This window comes from Mustela erminea, chromosome 9 (genome assembly GCF_009829155.1).
Source record: "Mustela erminea isolate mMusErm1 chromosome 9, mMusErm1.Pri, whole genome shotgun sequence".
NCBI classification, from domain to species: domain Eukaryota; kingdom Metazoa; phylum Chordata; class Mammalia; order Carnivora; family Mustelidae; genus Mustela; species Mustela erminea.
The window spans coordinates 72,271,332-72,299,084 of NC_045622.1; the positions used below are offsets into that span (position 1 = coordinate 72,271,332).

Consider the following 27,753-nt stretch of genomic DNA (forward strand, 5'->3'; position numbering starts at 1 on the left):
CTTCACCCTAACATGCTGGAAATTAAATGGACTTTAATTAAAGAGAATCTTTTAGCAACTGGACTAATACTTGTTTCCCCTAATTCTTTTAAATTTAGAACTTTCTGATAAGTGTCTTTACAATTGCTGTATTTGTAATGCAGAGTTAAATGTATTACAGAAGAAATAAGATTTATAAAATGTATTTTAGTGAAAAATTGGGAATACCTTACCTGTAGAATTAGAAAGTAGCATTCATTTAGTTTATACCCTGGTGGAACCAAAGCAGTATTTATGCATTTAACAAAAACTTGAGTACCAGTTATATATTTAGTATCTTCCTGGTTGCTTAGTACTGAATTGAATTAATAAGCCCTTTCCTAAAGAAACCAGTCAGATAATAATTGATTTAGTAACCAAGGTTTATAGTTGTTTTGGTAACTGCAAGTTTTATGGTAAAGCTCCACTAGCTGTCTGCCTTTGGCCACACTTAAAAATACCTGTTTGACCATGTTGAATTTTCAAGGAAGCAGATTTTACACATCAGTAATATTGTGCGAAACCAAGCCAGGTTTCTTTGAACCCTCTCCCAGTGCCAACAGTTAAGTTCCTCAATTTCTGTCTCTAGTTTATTCAGAAAGTCTGTTTTGCCACCTTTGTCCAGTGTCTATTATGAGCTTACACATCTTCCCTCATTATTCTAATGAACATATATGTGTGGTCTTTATTTTAGGCTGATGTCCGGCCCCAAACGGATGGATGCAATGGTCTGAGATACAATTTAACTTCTGATATCATTGAGTCCATATTTAGGACCTATCCAGCAGGTAAAAAGAATCCATTTTTCCATATAGTTGAAATATTTTGGGCACCTGGGTGGCTCAGTGGGTTAAGCCTCTACCTTCGGCTTAGGTCATGATCTCAGGGTCCTGCGATCAAGTCCCTCGTCAGGCTCTCTGCTCAGCAGGGAGCCTGCTTCCTCCTCTCTCTCTGCCTGCCTCTCCGCCTACTTGTGATCTCTGTCTGTCAAATAAATGAATAAAATCTTTAAAAAGAAAGAAAGAAATATTTCTTTGGATGAATTCAGTAATACATCAGTGAAAAACAAAAAGCTTTACCTTTTATTCCTGATGAAGTGCAATAAGATACGTGAATACATATGGTAGTTACTAATGGGTCAGTATATGATGTGCTGTCATCAGTTATATTGGTATGATGACTTTCCCATTCTTCCATCAGCGGCTCTTAAACTTTATTTACCCTTTAGTATACCTGCACAAAATGATCTGGTCCAGAGGCATCAATAAATGACTTTCTCGGGCGCCTGGGTGGCTCAGTGGGTTAAGCTGCTGCCTTCGGCTTAGGTCATGATCTCAGGGTCCTGGGATCGAGTCCTGCATCAGGCTCTCTGCTCAGCAGTGAACCTGCTTCCCTCTCTTTCTCTGCCTGCCTCTCTGTCTACGTGTGATCTCTGTCAAATAAATAAATAAAATCTTTAAATAAATAAATAAATGAGTTTCTCCTGCTGTAATTCAGATCATCCTTCAGGCTGCCTCCAGAGTGACCTTTCTAACACACCAATCCTAACCCTTGCAGAAACCATCCTAAAAGGATAAATGACTTGATCCCAGCCTTATTCATTTATGCTATGCAGCCAAGGTTGAGAGTCACCACTTCAGTTATTCTGCTGACTAAACAGTTTTCTCTCCACACTTCCTCACTCCTGATCTCTGTTAGTTCTTTGGAAATATATATCGAGAAACTTAGGGCTTAAGTATTTGCCCCACTGCCATCTCTGTAAAATCCTGACTTCTTTGGGCAGGTACAAGCCTCCCCTTTGCTTCTGTAGGAACTTGTGTCTGCTTCAAAAAGTTACTAAATTGTAATTATTTTCATATTTTTCTGATAGTAATAATTATATAGTATTTATTACATATCAGACACCATTCTAAGATCTTTATATTAACTCATTAAGTCATTACAAATAACCCTATGAAGTGGGTGCTCTTACTAACCTTCACATGACAGAAGAGGAAATAAAAATACAGAGAGATTATGTAATTTGCACAAGATCATACAGATGATAAGTGGCAGGCCTAGAATTTTAAATTCGGGCTCTCTGGCTCAAGAGACTCATTCTCTTAACTTCTTTGCTGATTAGACTGTGAGCTTCTGGAATGTGCTGAACTGATAGTCTGTTGGGTATTGATTCTTGGTATTTCTGCTAAAACTTTGAAACTTTTAATTCTCTTGGAGCAAGATAAGGTTTTGTTTGTAATTTGTTAAAATTCATAAAGGTAGTATACACCTAATCTCTCAAGTTACATATTTTATTTACAGTAGGATTATTATATACAGTATATGAAGTTGAGCAGTTTAATCTAGTTCTTGCTGTTAGTCTATATTTCAATTAATTTTTTTTTTTTAAAGATTTTATTTATTTATTTGTCAGAGAGAGAGAGAGCGAGAGCAAGCACAGGCAGACAGAGTGGAAGGCAGAGTCAGAGGGAGAAGCAGGCTCCCTGTGGAGCAAGGAGCCCGATGTGGGACTCGATCCCAGGACGCTGGGATCATGACCTGAACCGAAGGCAGCTGCTTAACCAACTGAGCCACCCAGGCGTCCCATATATTTCAATTAATTTGAGAGATTTTAAGAAGTGGAAATGCCGTATGTTACTATTTTGGTTTTTTTCTACAGTAAAAATGAAATATGCCGAAAATGTTCCCCACAACATGACAGAAAAGGAATTTTGGACACGTTTCTTTCAGTCCCACTATTTTCACAGGGACCGGCTGAATACAGGGTCAAAGGACCTCTTTGCAGAATGTGCCAAAATAGATGAAAAAGGTAACTGTTCATCCCTGACACACATTAAATTTAATTTGCTGCTCTCTAGTCATAATGTTGTTAGTGAATTTTTTACTCCTAAAATAGGTCGGACTTGACCAACTTTTTATTTCATTCATTTTCTAGGGTTAAAAACAATGGTTTCATTAGGAGTAAAAAACCCATTACTTGATTTGACAGCTTTGGAAGATAAATCATTAGATGAGGTAAGTGGTATTAAAAGAATTTCTGAGAGGGGTGCCTGGCTGGCTCAGTTGGTAGAGCATGCGACTTTTGATCTAGGGTTTGTGAGTTTGAGCCCCATGCTGGGCATAGAGCCTATTAAAAACAGAAAACATAAATATTTCTTAAGGTTTTATTTATTTGAGTGAGAGGCAGAGAGAGCATGAGTTGGGGGAGGGGCAGAAGAAGAGGGAGAAGGACAAGCAGCCTCCCTGTTAAAGCACAGAGCCTGATGCAGGGCTCCATCTGAGGACCCTGAGATCACGACCTGAACCAAAATCAGATACTTAACCAGCCAAGCCACCCAGACATCCCACAAAAAAACAAATTTTAATTAAAAAGAACTTATGAGAGAAAACAGTCTTTATTAGAAGTGCTTGTCAGTAGCACTGTTTACTGTTAAAATTGCCTTGAAAAATTGAAATCCCTGTATGAATTGCTCAAACTTTTTTAAAAGAATTTTTCCCCCATGGATACATATCTAGGTAATGTGAGGGCTTAACATACTTGTGAGTCCAGCTTTATTCTCTGGTGTTAATCTAAAGAAATGTGGATAAATATCAGTAGGCCAAGGAAAGATAATCATTTTTCTGTAGCCCACTGAGCACACCCATGACCCTTAACCCTTGAGCACACCTGTGACCCTTGGCTGCACACTAGTTCCATTAAGTTTCAACAGGTAGACCACGAAGTATGTACCACCTACCTCTGCATCTTGACCGTAGACATACAAATGTATCCAGTCATGGGGAAAGATGGGATCCCTTTTGATTGAGGCAAGTTCCATCCCTGTGCCTACTTAAAAACTAGGAGCCTGCCTTCCTCAGTTAATCTCTTCACACTCAGATTTTCGTTTTCTTACCTTTCTTTTGGCTCCTCTTCTGCTGGCCATATACACATGCTTAAACCTTCCTGTCTTCTTTTTCTAAACTTTTTCCTTTATTGTAGTGTATGGTACTCACAAGGTAAGGAAACCAATGTTAAACTTTTGACCTACAGTCTCTAGCGGAAAATAATCCTTGGTGCCAAAATGAGTCGTTTCCTTAATGAAATTGAGTTTTCTTGGTAATTCTCCACATTCAGGCACTTCCTTGGTGAATTTCAACATATTAAAACATGGCCTTCCTAAATCATCCTGAAAAAAAATGAAGCTTTGTGAAGCTTAGAGGTATAGCTTAATATGGGGAAAAGATTTTAGTGCCTTTTTTTTTTTTTTAAGATTTTGTTTGTTTATTTGAAAAAGAGAGCAGAGATTACAAGCAGGCAGAGAGAGAAGCAGACTTCCCACTGAGCAGGGAGCCTGTTGCAGGACTTGATCCCAGCTCCCTGGGATCATGAACTGAGCAAGGCAGACACTTAACTGACTGAGCCACCCAGGCACACCATTAGTCCTTTTTAAAAATAAAAATGAAAATGATGGTATATTGGGGTGCCTGGCTTAGTTGGAAGAGTTTGAGACTCTTGATCGTGGGATCGAGATCGAGCCCCACTTTGGGTGTAGATTACTCAAATAAATTTTTTAACTTTAAAAAAATTATATATTGGGGTGCCTGGGTGGCTCAGAGGGTTAAGCCTTTGCCTTCGGCTCGGGTCATGATCTCAGGGTCCTGGGATCAAGCCCCCCATCTGGCTCTCTGCTCAGCGAGGAGCCTGCTTCCCCCTCTCTCTCTGTCTGCCTCTCTGCCTACTTGTAATCTGTCTGTCAAATAAATAAATAAAATCTTTAAAAAAAATTATATATTACACATATTTATGTGTGATTTTGTTCTTCACTTTGCCTGTTATTACTATCAGTTCCAGCTAAATCATAGTCGTTAAGTAGATAAACTATAAAACCAAACTACCTGGCTTAGATGCTCCCTTTTTTTTTTTTTTTTAACATTTTTAAGCCCAGTTTTCTTATAAAAATGAGGTTAATAGTACTGACCTTAGCAGGGGGTAGGAAAATTGAGGAGATGTTCGTTATGGGTACCAACTTGCCACTAGCAAGGTAGATAAGTTCTAGAGATATAATGCATAGCATATAGTTAACAGTGCTGTATTATAAACTTCAGAGTTGCCACATCTTAGTTGTCTCTCCACAAAACATGAAATGATAATTACATGACATGATAGATGTCAGCTTTAGGGTAGTTCTATTACAATATATAAATAGCAAGTTAATACCTTTTTTCCTTTTTTTTTTTTTTTTTTAAGATTTTATTTATTTATTTGACAGAGAGAGAGATAATCACAAGTAGGCAGAGGGTGGGGGGGGCCCCAAACAGGCTCCCTGTAGATGGGTTCCCTGCTGAGCGTAGTGCCTGATGTGGGGCTCAATCCCATGACCCTGGGATCGTGACCTGAGCCCAAGGCAGAGGCTTAACCCACTGAGCCACCCAGGCACCCCAAGTTAATACTTTTAACTTATACAGTGTTAATATGTCAATTGTACCTCAATTGAAAAAATCCCATACGAAGAATGTGTTGACTTTATAGGATTGCTACAAGAGAAGAGTGTGTTTGTTACACAGTGAGTGCTCAGCAAATAATAGGTGTTACTGTCATTTATGTTTTTTAGTGCCTGGTATTCCCTTTTATGGAAATGTAAACATTTACATAACCAATCCCCGTAATAGAAATGTTAGGTGATTCGGTTTTTCCTTTGGTGCCTCTTTTTCCTCTGCTATCCTCTAGGTGTTGTAATTCTCCCTTGATAAGACTTTGGTCCATGTTCTGAATACATTGTCTTCATTCCATTGCTTTAAATACTAATATGTAATGATGAATCCAGGTAACCCTGTCTCTCTGACCCCAGAATTCCAAAATTATACATCCACTTGCTTACTTGCAATCTTCACTTAGGTACTTCACAGACACCTCAGCATAGATGTAAAATGGAGCCTTCTATTCCTCTCTTAAACCTTTTTGTTCCTGGGTCTTCTCTGTGTTACACACACACAAAAACATTACCATCAGAACTCCTTAGTGGTTCAGTCGTTTAAGTGTCTGCCTCTGGCTCAGGTCATGATCTCGGGGTCCTGGACTAAAGCCCCACGTTGGACTCCCTGCTCTGTGGGGAATCTGCTTCTCCTCCCTCTGCCTGACCCCAGCCCCTGCCACTTACGCACATGCACCCATGCTCACATTTTGTCTCTCTCTAAAATAAATAAAATCTTAAAAAAAAAAAAAATTACCATGGACTAAGTTGCTCAAGCGGAAACCTGGGAACCTCCTTGATTCCTCCTCTTCCTTCACCTCCAACATTCAGTTCATTAGCAAGTCCTGTATAATACATCTCCAGTTTGTCTACATCTGTCCATCTCTGCACTTACATCCTCTCACTGTTATTAGGCTACCGCCATTTTTGTCTTGATTGCTTTCATTAGCTTCTTAATTGAGACTCCTGTTTCCACTTTTGTTCCCTGTAGTTACTTTCCTCTAACAGTAAAAGTTATAAATCAGATCATAATACTTTTCTGTGTAAAACTCTTTGGTGGATTCTCATTGAATTTAAAACTCCTACAAGGCTCTTCTTGATTTGGCCTCTGCCTACTTCTACCTCAGTACCGGCCACTTACACTCCTTTATGCTCTAGATACCTTCTTTCAAGTCCATTCCAAGTTTTCTCTACTACCTCATGGTCTTTGCACTTGCTGTTCCTCTTTCTTGCTCTTCTCCCTAACCAGCTTCTTTTTTTCTTTTTAATTTTATTTATTTATTTATTTGTCAGAGAGAGAGAGAGCGCACGCACGCACAAGCAAGCAGAGGCAGAGAGAGAAACAGGCTCCCTGCTGAGCAAGGAGCCTGATGTGGGACTTGATTCCAGGACCCTGGGATCATGACCTGAGCCAAAGGCAGCGGCTTAACCAACTGAGCCACCCAGGCGTCCCTCCCTAACCAGCTTCTACCATCTTTAAGACAGCTGTTTGGACTGGTTCAGGAGAGACTTTCCCTAACCACTGTGTGAAGTAGCTCGTCCTCTCCATCCAGATGCTGTATCATGCCCCCCTTCTTTATTTTCTTGATGCCATTTGTCATTTTCAAAAGCAGTCTTCTCTTAGTAGAGTATAAGGTGAGGAGACTTCACCTTTTGTGAGGGTACCTCTTATTTACTGACCTGTCCCCTCCACGTGGCATAGAAAAGGCATCAGTAATTATGTGATAAATGGATGAATGCTGTGAGTCTTTTCATAATCATTCATTTAACCGTTGTAGCCTTATGTCTCACCAATCCCTGACCCACTCTTCATTCCAGATGTGACTGCAGTACAGAAAAACCTGGTGACACAATATGCATTATGATGTTTTTACACCTATATTTAAGCAGTTTCCTCTCCCTGAAATGTTATTTATTTAAACGTTATTGTCTTCATGTCTGGATCAAGTTATGGTGCTCCCTGAAGCTTTTTTGAACCTACCTCTGCTCTCTTCCAGTGGGATTAGCTAGTTCCTCTCTTTTAGCACATAGAAGCCTTAACTATATGTACTGGCTTACAGCCCAGGACCCTACTAACTGGCTCCTTTGACACAAAATATTAACTTTCTGTCTGTAAGGCCTAGCACAAACTCAGTACATATTTGAAAATATTTGAGTTATTTAAAAATACATATATACATTTGAGTTATTTTACAGAGCTTGGAAAAATTACTGTCTTTGCTTAAATAATACTTGAAAAATTATACAGCTACAATTTGAATCCCTATTTATATGATTCCAGAGTCCATGCCTTTTTTTTCCACTGTATTCTATTTCTTCATTTAATATTTCGCTAACTCTATCCAAAACTCTTTATTTTTTTTTTTTTTTTTTTTTTTTTTTTTTTTTTTTTTTTTTTTTTTTTAAGATTTTATTTATTTGACAGAGAGAGATCACAAGTAGGCAGAAAGGCAGGCAGAGAGAGAGGAGGAAGCAGGCACCCTGCTGAGCAGAGAGCCCGATGTGGGACTCGATCCCAGGACCCTGAGATCATGACCTGAGCCGAAGGCAGCGGCTTAACCCACTGAGCCACCCAGGCGCCCCTATCCAAAACTCTTTAAAAAAATTTTACGATTTGGGGCATTCAGTAGAACATGCAACTCTTAATCTCAGGGTTGTTAAGTTTGAACCCCACATTGGGTATAGAGATGACTTAACTCTTTTTTAAAAAAAATACGCAGTTTAAATTTGTTTTTAAGATTTTATGTATTTGAGAGAGGAAAAAAGAGCACAAGCAGGGGGCAGAGGCAGAGGGTTCAGAAGCAGATTCCTTGCGAGCAGGGAGCCCAATGTGGGGTCAACTCCCAAGACCCTGGGATCATGACCTGAAATGCTGGTGCCCCAAAATGCATTGTTTTAGATTAAGATTTTTTTTTGATGCCAGAAGGAGAATATTGTATTTTTTGTGTACATAACTTTTAAAAATGTTTATCTGTAAAAATTGAGTAATGCTCAGAATTAATACAGTCCCATACTCCAGAAAATATTTTCAGCTAAGTGTGTCTCTCATAATGGAGAAGAAAACCAGAACTTTATTTTGATTTTTAATCTTCCAAATTGTTTCTTTTAGGGCTATGGCATTTCTTCCATGCCATCTACTTCTAATTCTAAGTCCATAAAGGAGAATAGTAATGCTGCCATCATCAAGAGGTTTAACCATCATAGTGCCATGGTCCTGGCAGCAGGTCTCAGGAAACAGTTAAGTATACATGCAAAAGTGCAATGACTGGGCTTTTCAAGGTAGCCAGATGGAATTTTCTCATTGTTCTGCTTGTGATTTTTAACATTTCCCCCTTTGTTTTAAGAGAAGCACAAAATGAACAAAATGGTGAGCCCAGCAGCATCGATGGAAATTCTGGAGATGCAGATTGCTTCCAGCCAGCAGTCAAAAGGGTACGGGTAAAAAGTTCAGGTTTAGAGCTAAGGTTTCTTCTGACAGCCTGTATAACTGCTAGAATTTTATGTAAATCCTCGATTACCTCAGATGACTCCGTTCTTCTGACCAAGACATTAAGCATTTGGCATAAATTGTTGAACATTTTAAAGAGTACTTCCTCAGTTTTAACTTGCCAACCAGCTTTCCATGCACTCCTGTCTGTTAACTGTTCTTACTGGTTTTGTTCTCTTTTTTCCTTCACATGTACACATACACACATATTGTCATACAGTTTGTGTTCTGGGCAAGAGTATTCAACAAAGGCACTATAACAGGAAGAAAACCTAAAGGTTTGTGTATATGATTTTAAAAGATAGGATTGGGGCCTCATATTAAATCTAGCATTTCAGAGTTAGAAATGTGTTCTTACTAAATATTGAAGAAATCATTTGGGGCTGTGTGGGAATATGGACAGAATTATCTACTTCCATATTTCCTTCCTTGCTATTTTGCCAAGCTACTCTACCTCTCTGTGTTCTCAAATTCCTCCCCAATTATAAAAATAAGTACAATAAAGGTTTCTTAGAGGGCAGTCAGGCAATATGTATTAAAATTTTTGTCTTGCCCTTATTCCATTTTTGGGACAGCATTTCATTTTGGAGAGTTATTTGAAGAGGAAAAGATGTGCATATATTTAGATACAAATACTTATTTCAGTATTATAATTGCAAACATTCCAGTAGTAATATCATTGGTATATCCATATAGTAGAGACTGATGTGGTCATGAATAACTTCAAAAGGATTAATGACATTCTGAATTTAAAAAAGAGTTCACATAAGTTTAATTCATAAAAAATTAAATTCCAATAAATTAGGGGCCACCTGGGTGGCTCAGTTGGTTGCACATCTGCCTTAGGCTCTGGTCCTGATCTCCCGGGGTCTTGGAATTGAGCCCCACATCAGGCGCTCCTCTCGGTGGGGAGCCTGCTTCTCTTCCTCCTTCTCCCTGCTTCTCCTTCTCCTTCTGCCTACTTCTCTGCCAATTTGTGCTCTCTCTTCCTGTCAAATAAAAATCTAAGGAAAAAAAATAAATTCAAGAAACGATTTTGGAGTTGCTCCAAGTATTAAGGGGTGGGAAACAAAAATGAGTAAGAGTTCTTCTCCTCAGAGAGTTTAGTGTCTATAGGGAAGATGAAATCAAAAGTCTTTCAAAATAAAACTTGTAGTTTTTGTGTTATTTACACTAGGAATCAAAGAAAATAAAAATTCGTAAATGAGAAGTTCACAGAACAGACTATGTGATACAATTTCACTTGTAAAAAAAAACTTTATGAACTTTTTAAAAACACCTTCAAAAGAATACGTTAAATGGTTATCTTTCTATAAAGGAATTACAGATGGTTCATGCTTCAGTAACTTAACGTTTCTACAGGCTTATACACTTTTATTTATTTTTAAGCCAGAATTTATTTATTTATTTGACAGAGAGAGACATAGGAACACAACCAGGAGGAGTGAGAGAGGGTGAAGCAGGCTTCCCGCTGAGCAGGGAGCCTTAGGTGGGCTCAATCCCAGGATCCTGGGATCATGACCTGAGCCGAAGGCAGACACCCAACAACTGAGCCACCCTGGCACCCCGCATATACACTTTTTTTTTTTTTTTAAGATTTATTTATTTATTTGAATGATAGAGATCACAAGTAGGCAGAGAGGCAGGCAGAGAGAGAGGAGGAAGCAGGTTCCCTGCTGAACAGAGAGCTGAAGGTGGGGCTCAGTCCCAGCACCCTAGGATCATGACCCAAGCCTAAGGCAGAGGCATTAACCCACTGAGCCACCCAGGCATCCCCTGCATATACACTTTTACAACTAAGCCACAGGCACCTGGATGGCTCAGGCAGTTAAGCATCTTCCTTCAGCTCAGGTGTGATCCTGAGGTCCTAGGTTGGGCCCCACATTGGGCTCCCCACTCAGTGGCGTGTCTGCTTCTCTCTGTCCCTCTGAACCTTCCCCTTTTCTCATGCTATCACTTTCTCTCTCACTCTCGAACAAATATTTAACAAAGCCAATAAGATTTTTTTTTTAAGTTTTTATTTGAATTCCAGTTAGTTAGCATGTGGTGTAATACTTGTTTTCAGGTATACAGTTTATTCTTTTTGAAGGTTTTATGTATTTGAGAGAGAGCATGAGCAGGGGTCGGGAGGAGGAGAGGGAGAAGCAGACTCCCCGCTGAGCAGGGAGCCCAACATGGGACTCAGTCCCAGGACCCTGAGATCATGACCTGAGCCAGAGGCAGCCACTTAACTGACTGAGCCACCTGGGCATCCTTACAACTTAATGGTTCAGTGCTTACATACTACATTACCGGGTGATCATCACAAGTACACTCCTTTAAAAAATATTTGTGAGTTGAATAAATATTTTTTTTCTAAGGAAAGTGAAATTAAAATGAAAGAGGAGTTTAAGATGAAATCTAGGTAATGATGCTTTGCGATACTGTGGCGCTAAGTACATTTGATTTTTGGTCATTAAAGATTTGTCAAAAATCATGGTTTATGTGAATTTTCACTATGTTCAATAATAAATGCTGACTCTAGATGTTCTTTCAAATCAATAGTTTGAAATAGTCTGATGTGTGTTCTACAGAAGGGTTTTATAGAATGGGAGATTCAAAAGTAGTAATAGAGTCCTTACTTTAATGGAGTTTCCAGTTAAGTAGAAGAGTCAGGTCACCCAGTGAGGCTTTAGCACAAGTGTAGGATTTGGGTTATCATGGGAGGTTAGGTTAGAGACATGACTTAGGTAGGGAGCAGCAGGGATAGAAATGAGCTTGATATTCTGTGAAAAGTAATGAAGATTAGATTTCGGTATGCCTTGAAGTTGGTGGAAAGGTGGAGAGTTGGGAAAGTAGTAAAAAAAAGCTAAGTTTTCAGGCTGACCGTTTTTGAGAGAGATTTAATAACTGAAATGTTTTGATTCTGCTCTTGGTAGCTACAGATGAGGGTTTATCGGGTGAATTTCATAGCTATATAAGGGATGAAATTGTAGAATTAATTTCACAAATGGCCATGTAGATTGCTTTCCTATATCTTTTTTAATTAACATGGGCTGTAGAAATTTAGCAGTCTTTTACTAGCACAGGAGAAAACAGATTAGTAAAACCAAAATAAAGAGCACAGAAGTAAACCCAAATATGTGGAGAAATTAAATAACATATAATAAACATGGTATTTCAGGATCCACAAGAAACGAAACATTATTTTACAAATGGTGTTGGGAGAACTGATGAGTAAAAAGAATTTCAGATTGCTTATTCCAAAATAAATACTAAATGGATCAAAGATTTAAGCAAAAAATTAATCCACAGAAGAATAAGCAGTAAGGGAATAATTAAAACCAAACAACACCAAATGAGAAGAAAAAGTATTTACAACACATAATAGATTAGTCCTGCTTATTTAGTGGAAAAATAGGAAAACACACCATTTTCACCTGCCAGATTGTAGGAAAGCAGGTACTGTAAGAGGTTGGTGAGAAAATGAGTTCAACCAGTTGTTAGAATAGTCATCTCTAGGAATTGAAGTTCATAGTGGGAAAACGTCATGTTTTACCCTGTGTATAGTTGTACTTTTTCAATCATGTTCATTACTTTTATAAGGAAAAGTACCATAAAAAGTGCTATGTTGATAATTGTAGGCAAAGTTGCAAGAGTCTATTGAATATGAAGACTTGGGGAAAAATAATTCCATAAAAACGATTGCACTAAACCTCAAGAAGTCAGATAGGTAAGTTTGGTCAATATTAACTTGGGGCACAACAGTTATGTAACACAAATCACTGCAGAGTATATTCTGCAAGTATAGCACTCAAGTTTTAAGTCTCTTTGTTACCATAAGAATAAACTATCTTTTTTCCTTGAAAACTTAATTTGTGCATTTCAGAAAAGGATGCTTAAATGATCAAAGCCAAGATAAAAATGTGGTTCTCTGTGCAATTTTCTTACTGCCCTTATGGGAATTAAGTTATTTTACTCAGATCTGTTTAAATATATTATTTTTTGCTTTGGAGACATGGGGACTGCTAAAATATTTGAAGGACAGATGTTTATTCTGTGTGATTAGTAATTTCTTTCTTCTTTGCTAATCTTCAGGTATTATCACGGTCCAACTCCAATCCAGTCACTACAGTATGCAACAAGTCAGGACATTATTAATTCTTTTCAAAGTATTAGGCAAGAAATGGAAGCTTATACACCCAAATTAACTCAGGTAGGTGACTTGTACTGTTTGAAAACCAGAATTCCCATAGTTCTTTCCTTAGTTTATGAGCATAGCCAAATTGAACTATATAAACTGTTTTAATTGGGTTTAAAGACATATTTCTACAAATAAATTGAAAAAAAATTTTGGCACATTCCAGAAGTATCTAAAGTTAAGATGATAATGAAAAACAGATGAGTTTTGTGATTGCTAATTATTTTCCTCCCACATACACAGTGTTATTGGGGAAATGTCCCAGATTTCCAAAAAACTGGACATCAATGTCTAGATATTCTATATGACCTCAAACTAGAATACATAAAATTGAGCTTATTATCTATAGCTCTTATTCATACTTTTCTTTTTTTTAAGGATTTTATTTATTTATTTGTCCAAGAGAGATCACGCACAAGCAGGGGGAGCAGCAAGCAGAGGGAGAAGCAGACTCCCCCTGAGCAGGGAGCCTGATACGGCATAATCCCAGGACCCTGGGATTATGACCTGAGCCAAAGGCAGATGCTTAACCCACAGAGCCACCCAGGCATCCCTCTTATTCATACTTAAGTTGATTTGGAAGTCCTGTCCATTCTTCAGTATTTCTTGACTCCTTGGTTTAGGCAGACATGATCAATTTTATTTAATCTTACCACTCCGCAGCTTAAAACTTCACTGCTTCCTTTCATTGGCATAGCAGTTGTCTGAATGCCTTTGTCTGGTGCATAAAGCCTTTACAGTCCGGCCCTAATCCACGTCTCCAGTTTCAGTTCCAGCTGTATCTCTACCGTTCCCTTCCACACACAACCAAGAGTCTTCTCTCCAGCCTAATACACTGAACTACCTAGAAAAGAGAGAAAGCTCAGGCTTTCTCTCTTCTTAGAATACCTTTAACCTGTCTCTGCCTCTGCGACCTAATAATTACCCGAAACTCAGGTCAGATTTCATTGTCTCTGTAAAGCAATCTTCAACATGCCCAGTAACAAGTTCGGGGCAGAGGCAGGGAGGGTGTCTGTTTTCATAAACCCTGAGGCAGAGTTCGTACATGTCTTGTAGTGCTTGTCACATATTGGAAGTTATTTTTTTACTTTTTATTTTGAAGTGATTTCAGATTTATAGAAAGTTGGGGGAAAAAAAAGTTTTCTGGCCCATTTTGAGAGTAGAAACTCTGAAATACTTCAGTTTGTATTTACTAAAGATACTCTCATAAATAATAACAGTTAGAGAAATGATGACTTAACATTGATAAAGCATTATTATCATTCTTATCCAACCTTTTAGGTCTTACAAAAATTTTACCAGTTGTACCACCAATGTTCCTTACAGCAAAGAAAAATTTTTGGTCCAGCATCCAAGTCAGGTTCATAAGTTGCATTTAGTTCTCATGTCTTTTTAGTCTCCTTTCAGATGGAACCATTTTTCAGTCTTTCTTTGTATTTTCATGATCTTGATATTTTATTTATTTATTTTTAAAGATTTTATTTATTTATTTGACAGAGAGATCACAAGTAGGCAGGGAAGCAGGCAGAGAGAGAGGAGGAAGCAGGGTCCCTGCCGAGCAGAGAGCCCAACGTGGGGCTCGATCCCAGGACCCTGGGACCATGACCCAAGCCGCAGGCAGAGGCCCCAACCCACTGAACCACCCAGGCGCCCCTGAGCTTGATATTTTAGTAAAAGCTAGTTTTTTTGCAAAATTTCCTCAATTTGAGTTTCTCTAGTGTTTCCTCACGATTGGATTCACATTATGCGTTTTTGGCAGGAATATCACAGAAGTGAGGTGTCGTCCTTAGTGTATCCTATCAGGAGGCATGTATTTATTTTTCCTAACTTCCAATCACTCGGGTAAGGTAGTATCTACTTGGTTTCTCAACCAAAACGTTACTGTTTTTCCCTTTGTAATGAGTTATTTTGAGAGATACTTTGAGGCTATATAAATACTGTATTTTGTATCAAACTCTTAGCTGTGAATTTTGTAGACTCCATTGGTGATTTCTTACCAGAAACAGTGCTGTAGTGGTGGTTAAATGGGATAAGAGTGAGCAAGTGCACAAGCAGTGGGAGGGGCAGAGGAAGAGCATCTTAAACAGGCTCCACACTGAACGTAGAGTCTGACGCAGGACTCAGTCTCACGACCCAGAAAGCATGATCTGAGCTGAAGTCAAGAGTTGGACGCCCAACTGACTAAGCTGCCCTGGTGCCCCAAATGGTGATTTTCTAATTCCATCATCCCTTCTACATGTGGTGACACTTTGCTAAGACAAAGAGCTTCCTTTCTTGCATATTTATTTATATCACAGAAGAGTCATGGTTTCTTAGGTTATTCTTTGGGTTATGAACTGTTGCTGTTTTTTGGTTTTTTGTTAAACCAAAGTATGATTTACATACAGTAAAATTACCTTTTTTTAGTCTCCTGGAAATTTGAATAAACATAAACAGTTGTGTAAGCACTTACACAATAAGTAAAAAAGCAGTTTTTTCACCTCCAGAAATGTACCCATGCTTCTTTATAAACATCAACATTCTGACAGTGTCTTCATCAATTTTTGAGTACCTCCTTTTTGAGTACCTTACTTTATAGAACAATGAGATAGATATTCTAGGTTTGTCTTAAGCTTTCCCCACTCCAGCCACAAAATCTTCTTTAGTACTGAGTAGATTTAGATACCAAGATTTGGGGGCGCCTGGGTGGCTCAGTTGGTCAAGCATCCCACTCTTGATTTCAGCTGAGGTCATGGTATCAGGGTCATGGGGTTGAACCCCGCATCAGACTCTGTACTCAGCATGGAGTCTGCTTGAGATTCTCTTTCTGTAGAATAAATAAATAAATCCTTAAAAAAAAAGAAAGAAAGAAAGAAAAGAAACTACAACCTGGGTACAGTGTCCTCACTGCTGTTGGGGTATCATTTGCTGCCAGTGTTACCGTCCCTTCCACGGGCAGAGCTGAGAAATATATGTATATGCATATATATGCACACATAATAAATTTGGCATTACTTGACGACTTTTTCTTTCTGGAATACAATTGTCCAACATCTGGCCCTTGGGCCCAAGTAGACCATCCTAACTTTTTTAAGCTGTGGTCCATCTTAGATATTTAAATTCTTCCCCACACCTATTCTGCATCCCAGAAATAATGCTGTATCTGAGATGCATGGATTGAGACAGAAAGGCCCAAGAAGTTCTCTGTCCTTGGGTGTGTATATCTGAGTGCAGCCCAGGGCTAGTCATCAATCACTGAAGCTTCTGGTTCTGACACGTCATAACATTTCTGACAAAAGGAAGTAGGAATGGCATGAACGCCCAAGTTCCCTTGACTCATGGTTGTCATGTTCTGTACGCCTACTCCAAGCTGAAATTTTGTTTTCATCCAGTCCATATACACATGGATTTCAGCTTACAAAAACATCATTGAAAAGCCTTAGAAAGGGGCGCCTGGATGGCTCAGTCATTAAGCATCTGCATCTGGCTCGCCTGGATGGCTCAGTCATTAAGCATCTGCATCTGGCTCGTGTTGTGGTCCCAGGGTCCTGGGATCGAGCCTCCACATCAGGCTCCCTGCTCCGCAGAGAGCCTGTTTCTCCCTCTCCCACTGCCCCTGCTTGTGTTCCTTCCCTTGCTGTCTCTCTTAAAAAATAAAAAAAAGAAAGAAAGAAAGAAAGAAAGAAAAGCGTTAGACATACTAACCCTGCACTTGAGCTATTCACGGAATGATTTGTTCCTCAATGCCTGGCACTTGTTAGTCAGTCACTGAATAGATAGGCCAATTACTTCCCTAACTGTTGATACTGATAGAGTGGGGAGTATGTTTTTCCCCTTTGGCTAGTTGTATTCACTTCCTTGGAAAATAATAGATGATCTATTTCTGCTCTGTTGAGGTTTTTGTTTCCCCAGCTGCCAGCAAGTATATGTTAATGTGTTGTTTTACTTCACAAATAGAGTTGGTGCTTAAGAAAGGGCTTTTACTCAGCAAAAAGGTGAGTTTTGAGGCCTAGAGTCTTGCCCAGTATTGCTGGAAGTCTGGTAGATACTCTCTTTCTGTGCACACTGTGTTTCTGGCCTCAAGCGAAGTCCTTCACTCTGGCTGCTATAAATTATGTATTGTGATACAGGAATAAAGATGTATGCTGTAAAACTGAAATGGGAAGTAAGGAAGATGGCAGGAAGAGGAAACCCACTTTGTGTGTCCGTTTCTTTCAGGTTCTCTCAAGTAGCGCTGCCAGTAGTACGATCACAACGCTGTCACCTGGAGGAGCACTTATGCAGGGAGGGACCCAGCAAGCCATAAACCGTACGTGCAGAGCCACTTTCTCACTGATTAAAGCTCTAAAGAGCGAGTTGGGAGGAATGCTAAAGTAATTAGATTGGATTTTCTTTGGGGCATTTCTGACACTTCTGTTTTTATGCATATAGATCCTGAGATCTATTTAGAAAAGAACTTAGGTTTCATAATTATCTTAATATTACGAACAGTGGTACATTGTTAGTCTCCCTATATTATATGAAAAGCTTTCTTTTTTGCTTTCTAACCTCTTAGAATAAAGGGAAACCTGAAAATTGCTCCAGAATCTCAGGGAATTTGAATTCTAACATAGCAACAAAATCATTACCTCACCTCAGGTTAGCACATCCTGGCTTGCCATTGGCTAAGTGCACATGTGCAGATTTATTCTGTTAGTGGTCCTTCTTTCAGAGAGTGTCCATATGTGGAAATAACTTTTATCCTATTCTTTTTTCTACAGAGATGGTGCCAAATGATATTCAGTCTGAATTGAAACACCTTTATGTGGCTGTTGGGGAACTTCTACGGCACTTCTGGTCCTGCTTCCCTGTTAATACGCCATTCCTAGAAGAAAAGGTCAGAATTGATTCCAAACACAGCCAGCTATGTGGTAGTATGACTTAGCGACATGTTATTTTGAAATCAGAAAATTGTATTGTGTGTTTACCATGTGCTAGCCACTCGGATAGCTACTTGCATACGTTAATTTAAGCCTGCAGCATCTTAATGGAGTAGGTATTCAGACCCATTTTATAGATGAAGAAACTTGAAATTCAGACAAGCTTATAACTTAAGATTGTACATCTTAAAACTTGTGTCAAGCTGTAAGCCACTGGGAGCAAATAAAGAATGGAGACCCAAACAAGTTACATCAATAAAATTACTTATTTGGTATATTTTGTAGAGATAATGAAATTCAGACTGAGATTGACAACAAATATAGCACTAGCTATTTAACACTAATACCCTTTAACCAATTAAAGGACAGTTGACAAATGGGAAAATATTTATAGTATTAATATTAATAGTTTAACTATATAGATTACTCTTTTAAACAACTCTTAAGAGAAAAGGTTAAATACACCATTAAAAATAATAGGCAAGTCTGGGGATAAAAATACATGTTTATAAAAAATAAAAAATTTTAAAAAAAAAATAATAGGCAAGAGACTTTCAGCAGGCATCTCACTAAAGAATGAGATGAAGAAAGAAATTTTCATACTCATTAGTAGTCAGATAAATTTATCTTTAAAGCTACAGTGAAAGAGCGTTTTTTTAATCTGTGGTTTTAAAAATAACAAAAAATTTAAAATTATCAGTGATGGCCAGTTTGCTAAGAGTCCTTTCTTCCATTACTCATACTACCTTTTTAAAAAATGCTTTGACCCAGAAATTCAATGTTTAGGAATTTAAGGTAAGGAAATAATTAAGAATATTTAGCAGTAGAGATGTTCCTCTACCACTGTCTCTGAAAGCAAATGTGGAAGTGGCCTAATTAGCTACCATAAGGGATTTAATTAAGAAGCATTTGCTGTGCATACTTTGAAATACAATGCATCCATTTTAAATGATGACTTAAGTGAGTATTTAATGACTGAAAGATGTTCATGTTAAGTAAAATTTTAAAACAGTATAATAAATGTGTTTTTACACATACATAAAAAATATTGAGAGGGGTATGAATTATAAACCACAGTGTTTATGAACTGCTGAGTGGTGGTAGATACTGTTTCTTTGCCTGAAGCCAGTTAACCTAGTTTTAAAAAAATAAGTAACCTTCCTATGTGTGTTTTTCTCTTGTTCCCTATAGGTTCTTTGAGATTTCTGTATAATTTATTATTTTTGTCATCTTTTGTAGGTAGTAAAAATGAAAAGTAATTTGGAACGATTTCAAGTTACGAAACTCTGCCCATTCCAAGAAAAAATTCGGAGACAGTATTTAAGCACAAATGTAAGGCAACAATATGGTTTTGGCCTGATTTTCTTTCTCTGTGTTGCAAAAAGGTGAAATTAACTTTGTTTTCATGTGAATGAGTAGATACATTTGGGGTTTCTTTTTTTTTTTTTCCTGTTGCTCAGAGTGTGTTTTTTTGTTGTTGGGGGTTTTTTGCCTTCTTTTTTTTTTTTAATCTTTGTACCCAGTGTGGGGTTCTTAAGAGTGGCATGCTTTTCCAACTGAGCCAGACAGGTGCCCCTCTTGAGTACTAGTTTTGTTTTGTTTTGTTTTTGTTTTTTAAGATTTTATTTATTTATTTATTTATTTGACAGACAGAGATCACAAGTAGGCAGAGAGGCAGGCAGAGAGAGAGGAGGAGGCAGGCTTCCGGCTGAGCAGAGAGCCCGATGCGGGGCTCAATCCCAGGACCCTGAGATCATGACCTGAGCTGAAGGCAGAGGCTTTAACCCACTGAGCCACCCAGGCACCCCTTTTTTTTCTTATTTAAATAAAGATTTCATTCACCTATTTGACAGAGAGAGAGATCACAGTAGGCAGAGAGGCAGGCGGGGGGGGGGGGGAAAGCAGGGTCCCCGCTGAGCAAAGAGCCCTACTCGGGGCTCAATCCCAGGACCCCGAGATCATGACCTGAGCCGAAGGCAGAGGTTCAACCCACTGAGCCACCCAGGCGCCCCATGAGTACTAGTTTTTAAATACAAAATGTATCATACATTCAGAAGAGTGTATAAAATACCTAATACTTTTTAAAACAATAAAACAAGTATTTACCCACAAACCATCATAAATGAAGCAATGCCAATACCGATAGATATTCCCTATCTAGTTGCCTACCCCTCCCTCTTCAGTCTTCCAAGGCCACCACTAACCCCAGCATTTGTAATAACTCCATGAGGTTGGTTGGTTGGTTGGTTGGTTTACTTAAAACACTCTGTCTCCATGGTGGGGCTTGAACTCAACCCCACGTCAAGAGTTGTATCCTCTACCAGCTGAGCCTGCCAAATGCCCCAATCGTCTCTACATTTTGTTCTGTAGATTTAGAACCTATGTGTATGTCCCTAAAAAATTATTATTTTGAAAACCTGAGGAGCAAGCACAAATCTAACCCTGCAAAAGAAGGACAGAATTGCTACTCTTTAACAGGAGACCTCAGAGTGCCTGCCTTATGGTCTGCCTTCTGCTTCCCTGACTGCTTACAGTAGGTGAGGGAGCAAGTGCAAAGTGTCATTTTGTGCCCAGGAATTTTAACTTTGTTTTGTTTTTGGGGGGGAGGGGTTGTTGTTGTTTTAAGATTTTATTTATTCATTTGACAGAGATCACAAGTAGGCAGAGAGGCAGGCAGAGAGAGAGAGGAGGAAGCAGGCTCCCCGCGGAGCAGAGAGTCCAATGTGGGGCTCGATCCCAGGACCCTGGGATCATGACCCGAGCCGAAGGCAGAGGCTTTAACCCACTGAGCCACCCAGGCGCCCCTTAACATTGTTTTTACTGCAAGGCTAGAGCAACCTGCAGGAGACAATTTTTTGTATCTGTTATGCGGTCTTCTCTGAGATAAAGGGGAATGAAGAGTATATACAAATTTAGTATTTCAATAAGTAGGTTAATCAAAAGGTGTTTTACAATTGAAAGCTGAAAATTCTTCATCAGTAAAGTTTTTGGTGTTTATTCCCTAAATGTTCTAAGTGGTTTTTCTCAAAATGATAGTACTACTTACAATCAGGAAAGAAGTTTGAAATACCTTCCTACAAGAGAGCAAGGACAGACAACACATAAGTTTTAGTTCACGTGCCCTTCTTGATTGTAACTGCCTGGAATACTGTGGTAAAAAGGACTCTGAGACCATGTACATGTATTACCTCAAAGACGTTGCAGATTTGGTTCCAGACCACTGCAATTAAGTGATGTAAATTATTTTTTCTGTTTTCCAGTGCATGTAAAAGTTAGGTTTACACTTTCCTGTAGTCTATTAAGTGTGCAGTAACATTACATCTTAAAAAAAACCATTTTATATCCCTTTTTTTTTTTTCTTAAAATTTTATTTACTTACTTGAGAGAGCACAAGCAGGGAGGAGAGAGAGAAGCAGGGAGCCTCATATGGGGCTTGATCCCAGGACCTCGAGATCACAACCTGAGCCAAAGGCAGACGCACAACCAACTGAGGCACTGCAGTACATCCCTTAATTAAAAATGGCTAAAACTTCTATCCTCCTGAACTTTCAGAGAGTCATAATCTTTTTGCTGGTGGAGGGTCTTACCTCTGTGTTGGTGGCTGCTGAAGGTTGGGGTGGCTGTGGCAATTTCTTAAAATAAGACAGCAGTGAAATATGCTGCATCAATGGGCTATTCCTTTCACAAACAGTTTCTCTGTAGCATGGGGTGCTGTGGGAGCATTTCACCCATATTAGAGCTTCTTCAGAGTCAGTCCTCTCAAATCTTGCTGCTGCTCTATCAGTTAAGTTTATGTAATATTCTAAACCCCCTGTTGTCATTTCACAACATCTTCACCAGAAATAGATTCCATCTCAAGAAACCACTTTCTTTGCTCATCCCTGAGAAGCAACTCCTTAGATGCCCGTCATTCAGTCACATGTTCAGGCTCCACTTCTAATTCTAGTTCTCTTACTGTTTCCACCACCTTGCAGTTCCTTCCTCCATTGAAGTCTTGAACCATTCAGAATTAACCATGAGGGTTGGAATCAGCTTCTTTCAAATTCCTGTTAATGTTGATATTTGACCTCTTACCATGAATCACGACCATTCTTAATGGCATCTAGAATGGTGAATCCTTTCTTTTTTTCTTTTTTAAATTTTATTTATTTATTTATTTATTTGAGAGAGGGAGAGAGAGTACACAAAAGCAGGGGGAGAGGCAGAGGGAGGGAGAGAAGCAGACTCCCCGCTGAGCAGGGAGCCCCTCAACTCCAGGCTCCGGGATCATGACCTGAGCTGAAGGCAGTCACTTAACCACTTGAGCCACCCAGGTGCCAATAGAAATGTGAATCCTTTCCAGAAGGTTTTCATTTTACTTTGATAGATCCCTCAGGAATCCCTATGTATGGCATCTAAAGCCTTATGAATTGTATTTCTTAAATAGTAAGACTTAGAAGTCAAAATTACTACTCAAATTCATGGGCTACAGAATTATGTTGGGTTAGCAGGTATGAAAGCAACATTCATTTGTACATCTCCCATCAGAGCTCCAGGGTGACCAGGTGCATTGTCAATGAACAGTAATATTTCAAAAGGAATCTTTTTCTGAGTAGGTCTCGACAGTGGACTTAATATTCACTAAACCATGTTATAAATAGATGTGCTATCATCCAGGCTTTGTTCTGTGTATAGAGCACAGGCAGAAGAGATTTATTATAATTCTTAACAGCCTTAGGGTAATCGAATGGTAAGTGAGCATTGGCTAAAACTTAAAGTCACCAACTGCATTAGTTCCTAATAAGGGGATCAGCCTGTCCTTGGAACTTTTGAAGCCTGGCATTGACTTCTCTAGAGCTTTGAAAGTCCTAGATGGCATCTTCCAGTAGAAGGCTGTTTTGTCTCTATTCAAAATCTATTGGTTAGTGTAGCTACCTTCATTAGTTAACTTAGCTCGATCTTCTGGAGAACTCTGCAGCTTCTGCATCAGCACTTGCCGCTTCACCTTGCACTTTCCTGTTACAGAGTCTGCTTTTTTCCTTAAATTCATGACTCAGCTTCTGCTGGCTTCGGACTTTCCTTCTGCAGCTTCTTCACTTCTCTCAGCCTTCATAGAACTGAAGAGAATTAGGGCCTTCCTCTTCATTACCAGATCACTAAAACTTCATATCAGCAATAAGTCTGTTTTGCTTTCTTACCATCCATTCATATGTTCACTGGAATAACACTTAATTTTTTTGAAGAACTTTTCCTTTGCATTCACAACTTGGCTAACAGGCACAGTGAGACTTAGCTTTCAGCCTGTCTCAGCTTTCAACACACCTTCCTCACTAACCTAAATCATTTCTACCTTTTGATTTTAAAGTGGGTGATGTGTGACTCTTCCTTTCACTTGAACACTTGGAGGCCATTATAGGGTTATTAATTGGCTTCATTTCAGTGTTACGTGTTAGTGAATAGGGTGTCCTGGGGTGGGGTAGGGAACAGCCATTCAGTGGAAGTCAGAACACAACATTTATCTATTAAGTTTGCCATCTTATAGGCATGGTTCAAGGTGCCCCCAAACAATTGCAGAAACAGCAAAGTCACACTGGCTCCAGATTACCATAACAATATAATGATGAAAAACTTTGAAATGTTGCTAGAACTACCAAAATTGAGAGACATTGAGTGAGCAAATGCTACTGAGAAGATGGTACTGACAGACTTAATCAGTGCAGTGCTGTTGCAGACCTTCAGTTTGTTAAAAAAAAAAAAAAAGTACGTAAGCATAAAATGTTGCATAAGGTTTGCCTGTACAGCCTTACATGAGGGTATGGCATTCATCTCCTAATTGGCATTGTGGAACCACTGGTGCCCATCAAGCAAATTAAATTATTTTTATGTATTTTCCAGACAGAACTAAATAGCCTAATACCTCATCGCCTCCCCCACCATAATGACAGCAGATGGGGTAAATAAGAGTGTTTTGTTTTGTTAATTCTTTTTTTTCACCAAAGATTTTATTTATTTATTAGACAGAGATTACAGGTAGGTTGAGAGGCAGGCAGAGAGAGAGGAGGAAGCAGGCTCCCTACTGAGCAGAGAGTCTGACGCAGGGCTTGATCCCAGGACCCTGGGATCATGACTGAGCAGAAGGCAGAGGCTTTAACCCACTGAGCCACCCAGGTGCCCCTTGTTCTTTTAATTCTGCCTCAGACTGAATCTAATTCATTGCCATACTACAAGGATTTAGGACTTCCTGTCCCTATCCACATACTGCCAGAACTGATTTACAGGTTTTATAAGACTGTTAACTTCCAACCACATAAACACTGTCCATCTCCACAAAGAAATGTTCTGAAGACATTTTCCTTCAGGAGTCTTTAACAGCTTAGATCAGTGTGGTCCTGTTGACTGCTAGTTATATCCATGACAAGGGTAAAATCCTTTTCTACTCGAGATACATAGTCCTGACCTAAGGTATGACAATAGTACCTAGTGAAGCATTGACACCATTTATATTTTCTTTAATCTACTGAGTTATATTGAAATTCTGTAACATTGGAGCTGGAAAAGACCATTAAAAACTTGGAAAAGTGCTTCACAAGATTGGCTGTGTAGCAAAATTAGCTACAGGAGCTTTTGAACATCAAAGATCTCATCCCACACCTGCTACATCAGAATCTTCAGGAGAGCAAGGCATTTTTTTCCACCTGTTCTATAAAATAATGTTGGCTTTAGCCCACAGACTAGTGTTTAATCTAGAAATCATCATATTAGTACACCACCTTCACTTGACAAAAGAAACAGCCTATGTTGTCTTATAGCTGGTTAATGACAAGCCAGACACTGCAATCCAGTGTGAACTCCAGCTTCTATCCCACCATCTCTTAACCTTTTATACCCTCACCGAGGGCTTGCAAGTTGCCTCATTGGGGTAATACAAATGAGCTTGGAAACTACACTCCGAAGTATGTGCCAGATCTGGATCAGAGGCATTCACTTCCCCAGCCTTTGCCCAGTTATTGCCTAAGTGTCTTGCTGTGTTTTTCAGCTGGTAAGTCACATAGAAGAGATGCTGCAGACCGCCTACAACAAGCTCCACAAGTGGCAGTCACGGCGTCTCATGAAGAAAACGTGAAGGATCTGTGGCTCTCGCAAGTTTTTGTGAAATTGAGAGAACTGTGACCTGCAGTGACTCTGGAAACCTGGCCTGAGACATGCCAGTGATCACACAGAAGTGACGAACGTCTGAACCACGCCAACTCTTGGAGCTGATGTTGTTGTACTTGCACATTGTGACCTGAAAGGAAAGGAGCTGTGACTAAACTCAAAGCTGGGGAGGTAAATTAAGGCAGAACCAAAATGAGCTAAGTTGCAGATACGTGTGTGTGTGTGTGTGTGTGCGCGCGCGCGCGCACACACACACACACATTTATCTTAAAGAGACACTGTTTACTGCAGTTACTCAGGAACTGCTTTTGATTCACATTAAGCTGCTTTCAGAAATTTAAAAAAAAAAAACTTTTTAAAAGGGTGCATTGATAAAATCTGAGGTGTTTTTTTTTTTCCTTTGTAAATTTTTTTCCTAAGTTTATGGCACAGGGTACACCTTAAGTATTTCTCCTCCATCCTCCACTTGGATCCTCAAGCTGTACTGAATTCTAGTTGTCCCTTACATCAGCAGGTTAAGAGAGTACTTTTAAGTAAAGCAGAAGGAGACTGTTGCTCAACCATCAGGAAACAGTTATAGTCAGAAGACATCATTGGTCCTGTGTTTCCTACGGAAATAAGAAACAATAAATGTTGCACTGAATGTTTGTGGTTTGGAGTCCCTAAATGATTAAGAGGGAACATATTTGCAGAAAGTTGCGTGGGGGGTTTTTATGCAGAATTTTGTCAGAAGACAATGGCGCTGCATGTTTTTCTTTGAGTGCAAATGTACATTGCTAAGATTTTTTTTTAAGATGGCATGTGCTTTGAAAAGAGGAAATTGCATTTTTAAGAGTTTAAAAATCTTATGAGTGAGAAATATAAGAAATCTTACTTATTTTCACCTCTTTAGAAAAAAATAAAAGATGTTTCTCATACCTCCTTTTCTCCAGTATCTGTTACTGTCCTTGGCGAACCGATAATCATTGCATAGTGATTGAAAAGACTAAATGCAAAAAAAAAAAAAAAAATTCTTGTTTCTGAAATCATGCCATATTTTGTTCCTAAAAGGATCAACTCCCTGTTTAAGACTTTATAGATGTCTTACATCTTAAAAGTAAAACTTTTTATAGATAACTCTTTTAGCAGTTAAGACATCTTGTGGTTTCCCATGTGTTATATTTACTTGGGTGGGCCACTCATTCTTTTTTAAAGCCATTGTACAAGCTGGTTGTCTTTCCTTTTTTTTCTTTTTAAAAAAAAATTTTGTTTTATTGGAGTATGGTTGAAATACAGTGTTATCTGGGTTTCAGGTGTATCACATAGTAATTCAGCAACTCTCCATGTTATGCTCTGTGTTCACAAGCATAGCAACCATCCGTCACCATTTATTGCAGTACCATTGTCTATATTCTGTATGCTGTACCTTCCATCCTTGTGACTGATTCCGTAAGTGGAAACCCTGATCATCTTTCATATAATGGCTACAACAGGCTGAAAACCTGAACTTTGAACTGGTAAAAGAGAAGGGACAACCTCCCTTTTGGCTTCAGTCTTCCCATTTCTCCTTCAGATCCGTATAGTAGCGGTAATCTCTTACACCTTACAGTTTTACAGGGTGCTTTTCAAATGTCTTATCTTGACAATTACTCTAAGCAATAGCAATGGGGCAGGTAGAAGAATGTTGGAAATAGAAGAGTTTGTTTGTTGGGAAAGGCAGTTGTAAACAAATGCTCTCTTGAGTGCTCTGTTAAAGATTAAGTGATCAATGTAATGGAGACTGAAAAAAGAAACCATTTTGGGGAACTGGGTTACCTCTTTACTAAAGAGGTAATATTTTAGCTAAGCCTTGCAGGTTGAAGAGGGCAAAGGATGATGAAGGTAGGAGAGCTTGGAAAAAGACCTTAATGTGTTAGATTGGAGGATTGGGAATGACAAGTAAATGACTGGGAAAATCAGTGTAATTCAGGTTGTGAATGGTTTTGCATGCCAAAGTAGGAAATTCAGACCTTATCCTTTAGGCATGGGTTATGTCAGAGAAAATTTTGAGTAAGTTGTTTTTATGAGGATGGGATGGTTGGTTGTAGATTAAAAGTCTGATAGTTAGGAAGGCCAAACCCCTAAAAGGCTTTTGGATCAGACTGGAAACTAGGTCCAGTCTAGTGGAGTTCTAGAAATTAGGAGGGGATGAGTAAAGACATTCTTAAGGTATGTGACCAGCTCTCATAGGAAATGAAGGATTTAAGGGTGATTTCACCGGAAATAGCTCTCAATTTCATGTCTAGCTTGTGTTTAAAGTATTTGATCCTTGGTGTCTTTTTAAAGTGAACGTTGGCTGCCGTTTAGACCTATTACTTTTCCTACCTTTCCACTGTGGAAAATGATAGCGCTTTTCTGGCTGTATGTCAGCTTCATTCTCACAATAACAGTGAAGTGGGTAGGTTAAACATTATTTTACAAATTAGAATTTTTTTTCCCCCTAAGGACTTTATTTATTTGACAGGGAGAGAGAGACAGTGAGAGAGGGAACACAAGCACGGGGAGAGGGAGAGGAAGAAGCAGCTTCCCACAGAGCAGAGAGCCTGATATGCGGGGCTGCATCCCAGG

General features: G+C 39.0%; 1 protein-coding gene across 1 annotated transcript in view; it reads left to right on the forward strand.

The window, feature by feature from the left end:
* The window catches only part of GTF2H1 (general transcription factor IIH subunit 1), a 39,727-nt gene extending 13,643 nt beyond the window's left edge, over window positions 1–26,084 (forward strand). Inside the window, exons 5-15 of the mRNA XM_032356791.1 lie at window positions 713–806; window positions 2,678–2,827; window positions 2,954–3,033; window positions 8,578–8,705; window positions 8,813–8,900; window positions 12,579–12,667; window positions 13,033–13,150; window positions 17,333–17,423; window positions 17,875–17,990; window positions 19,273–19,365; window positions 25,049–26,084. Coding sequence (XP_032212682.1) covers window positions 713–806; window positions 2,678–2,827; window positions 2,954–3,033; window positions 8,578–8,705; window positions 8,813–8,900; window positions 12,579–12,667; window positions 13,033–13,150; window positions 17,333–17,423; window positions 17,875–17,990; window positions 19,273–19,365; window positions 25,049–25,135 — 1,134 coding nt within the window. The 3' untranslated portion in view covers window positions 25,136–26,084. The remainder of the gene's footprint in view (window positions 1–712; window positions 807–2,677; window positions 2,828–2,953; window positions 3,034–8,577; window positions 8,706–8,812; window positions 8,901–12,578; window positions 12,668–13,032; window positions 13,151–17,332; window positions 17,424–17,874; window positions 17,991–19,272; window positions 19,366–25,048) is intronic.
* Window positions 26,085–27,753: the final 1,669 nt, after the last annotated feature.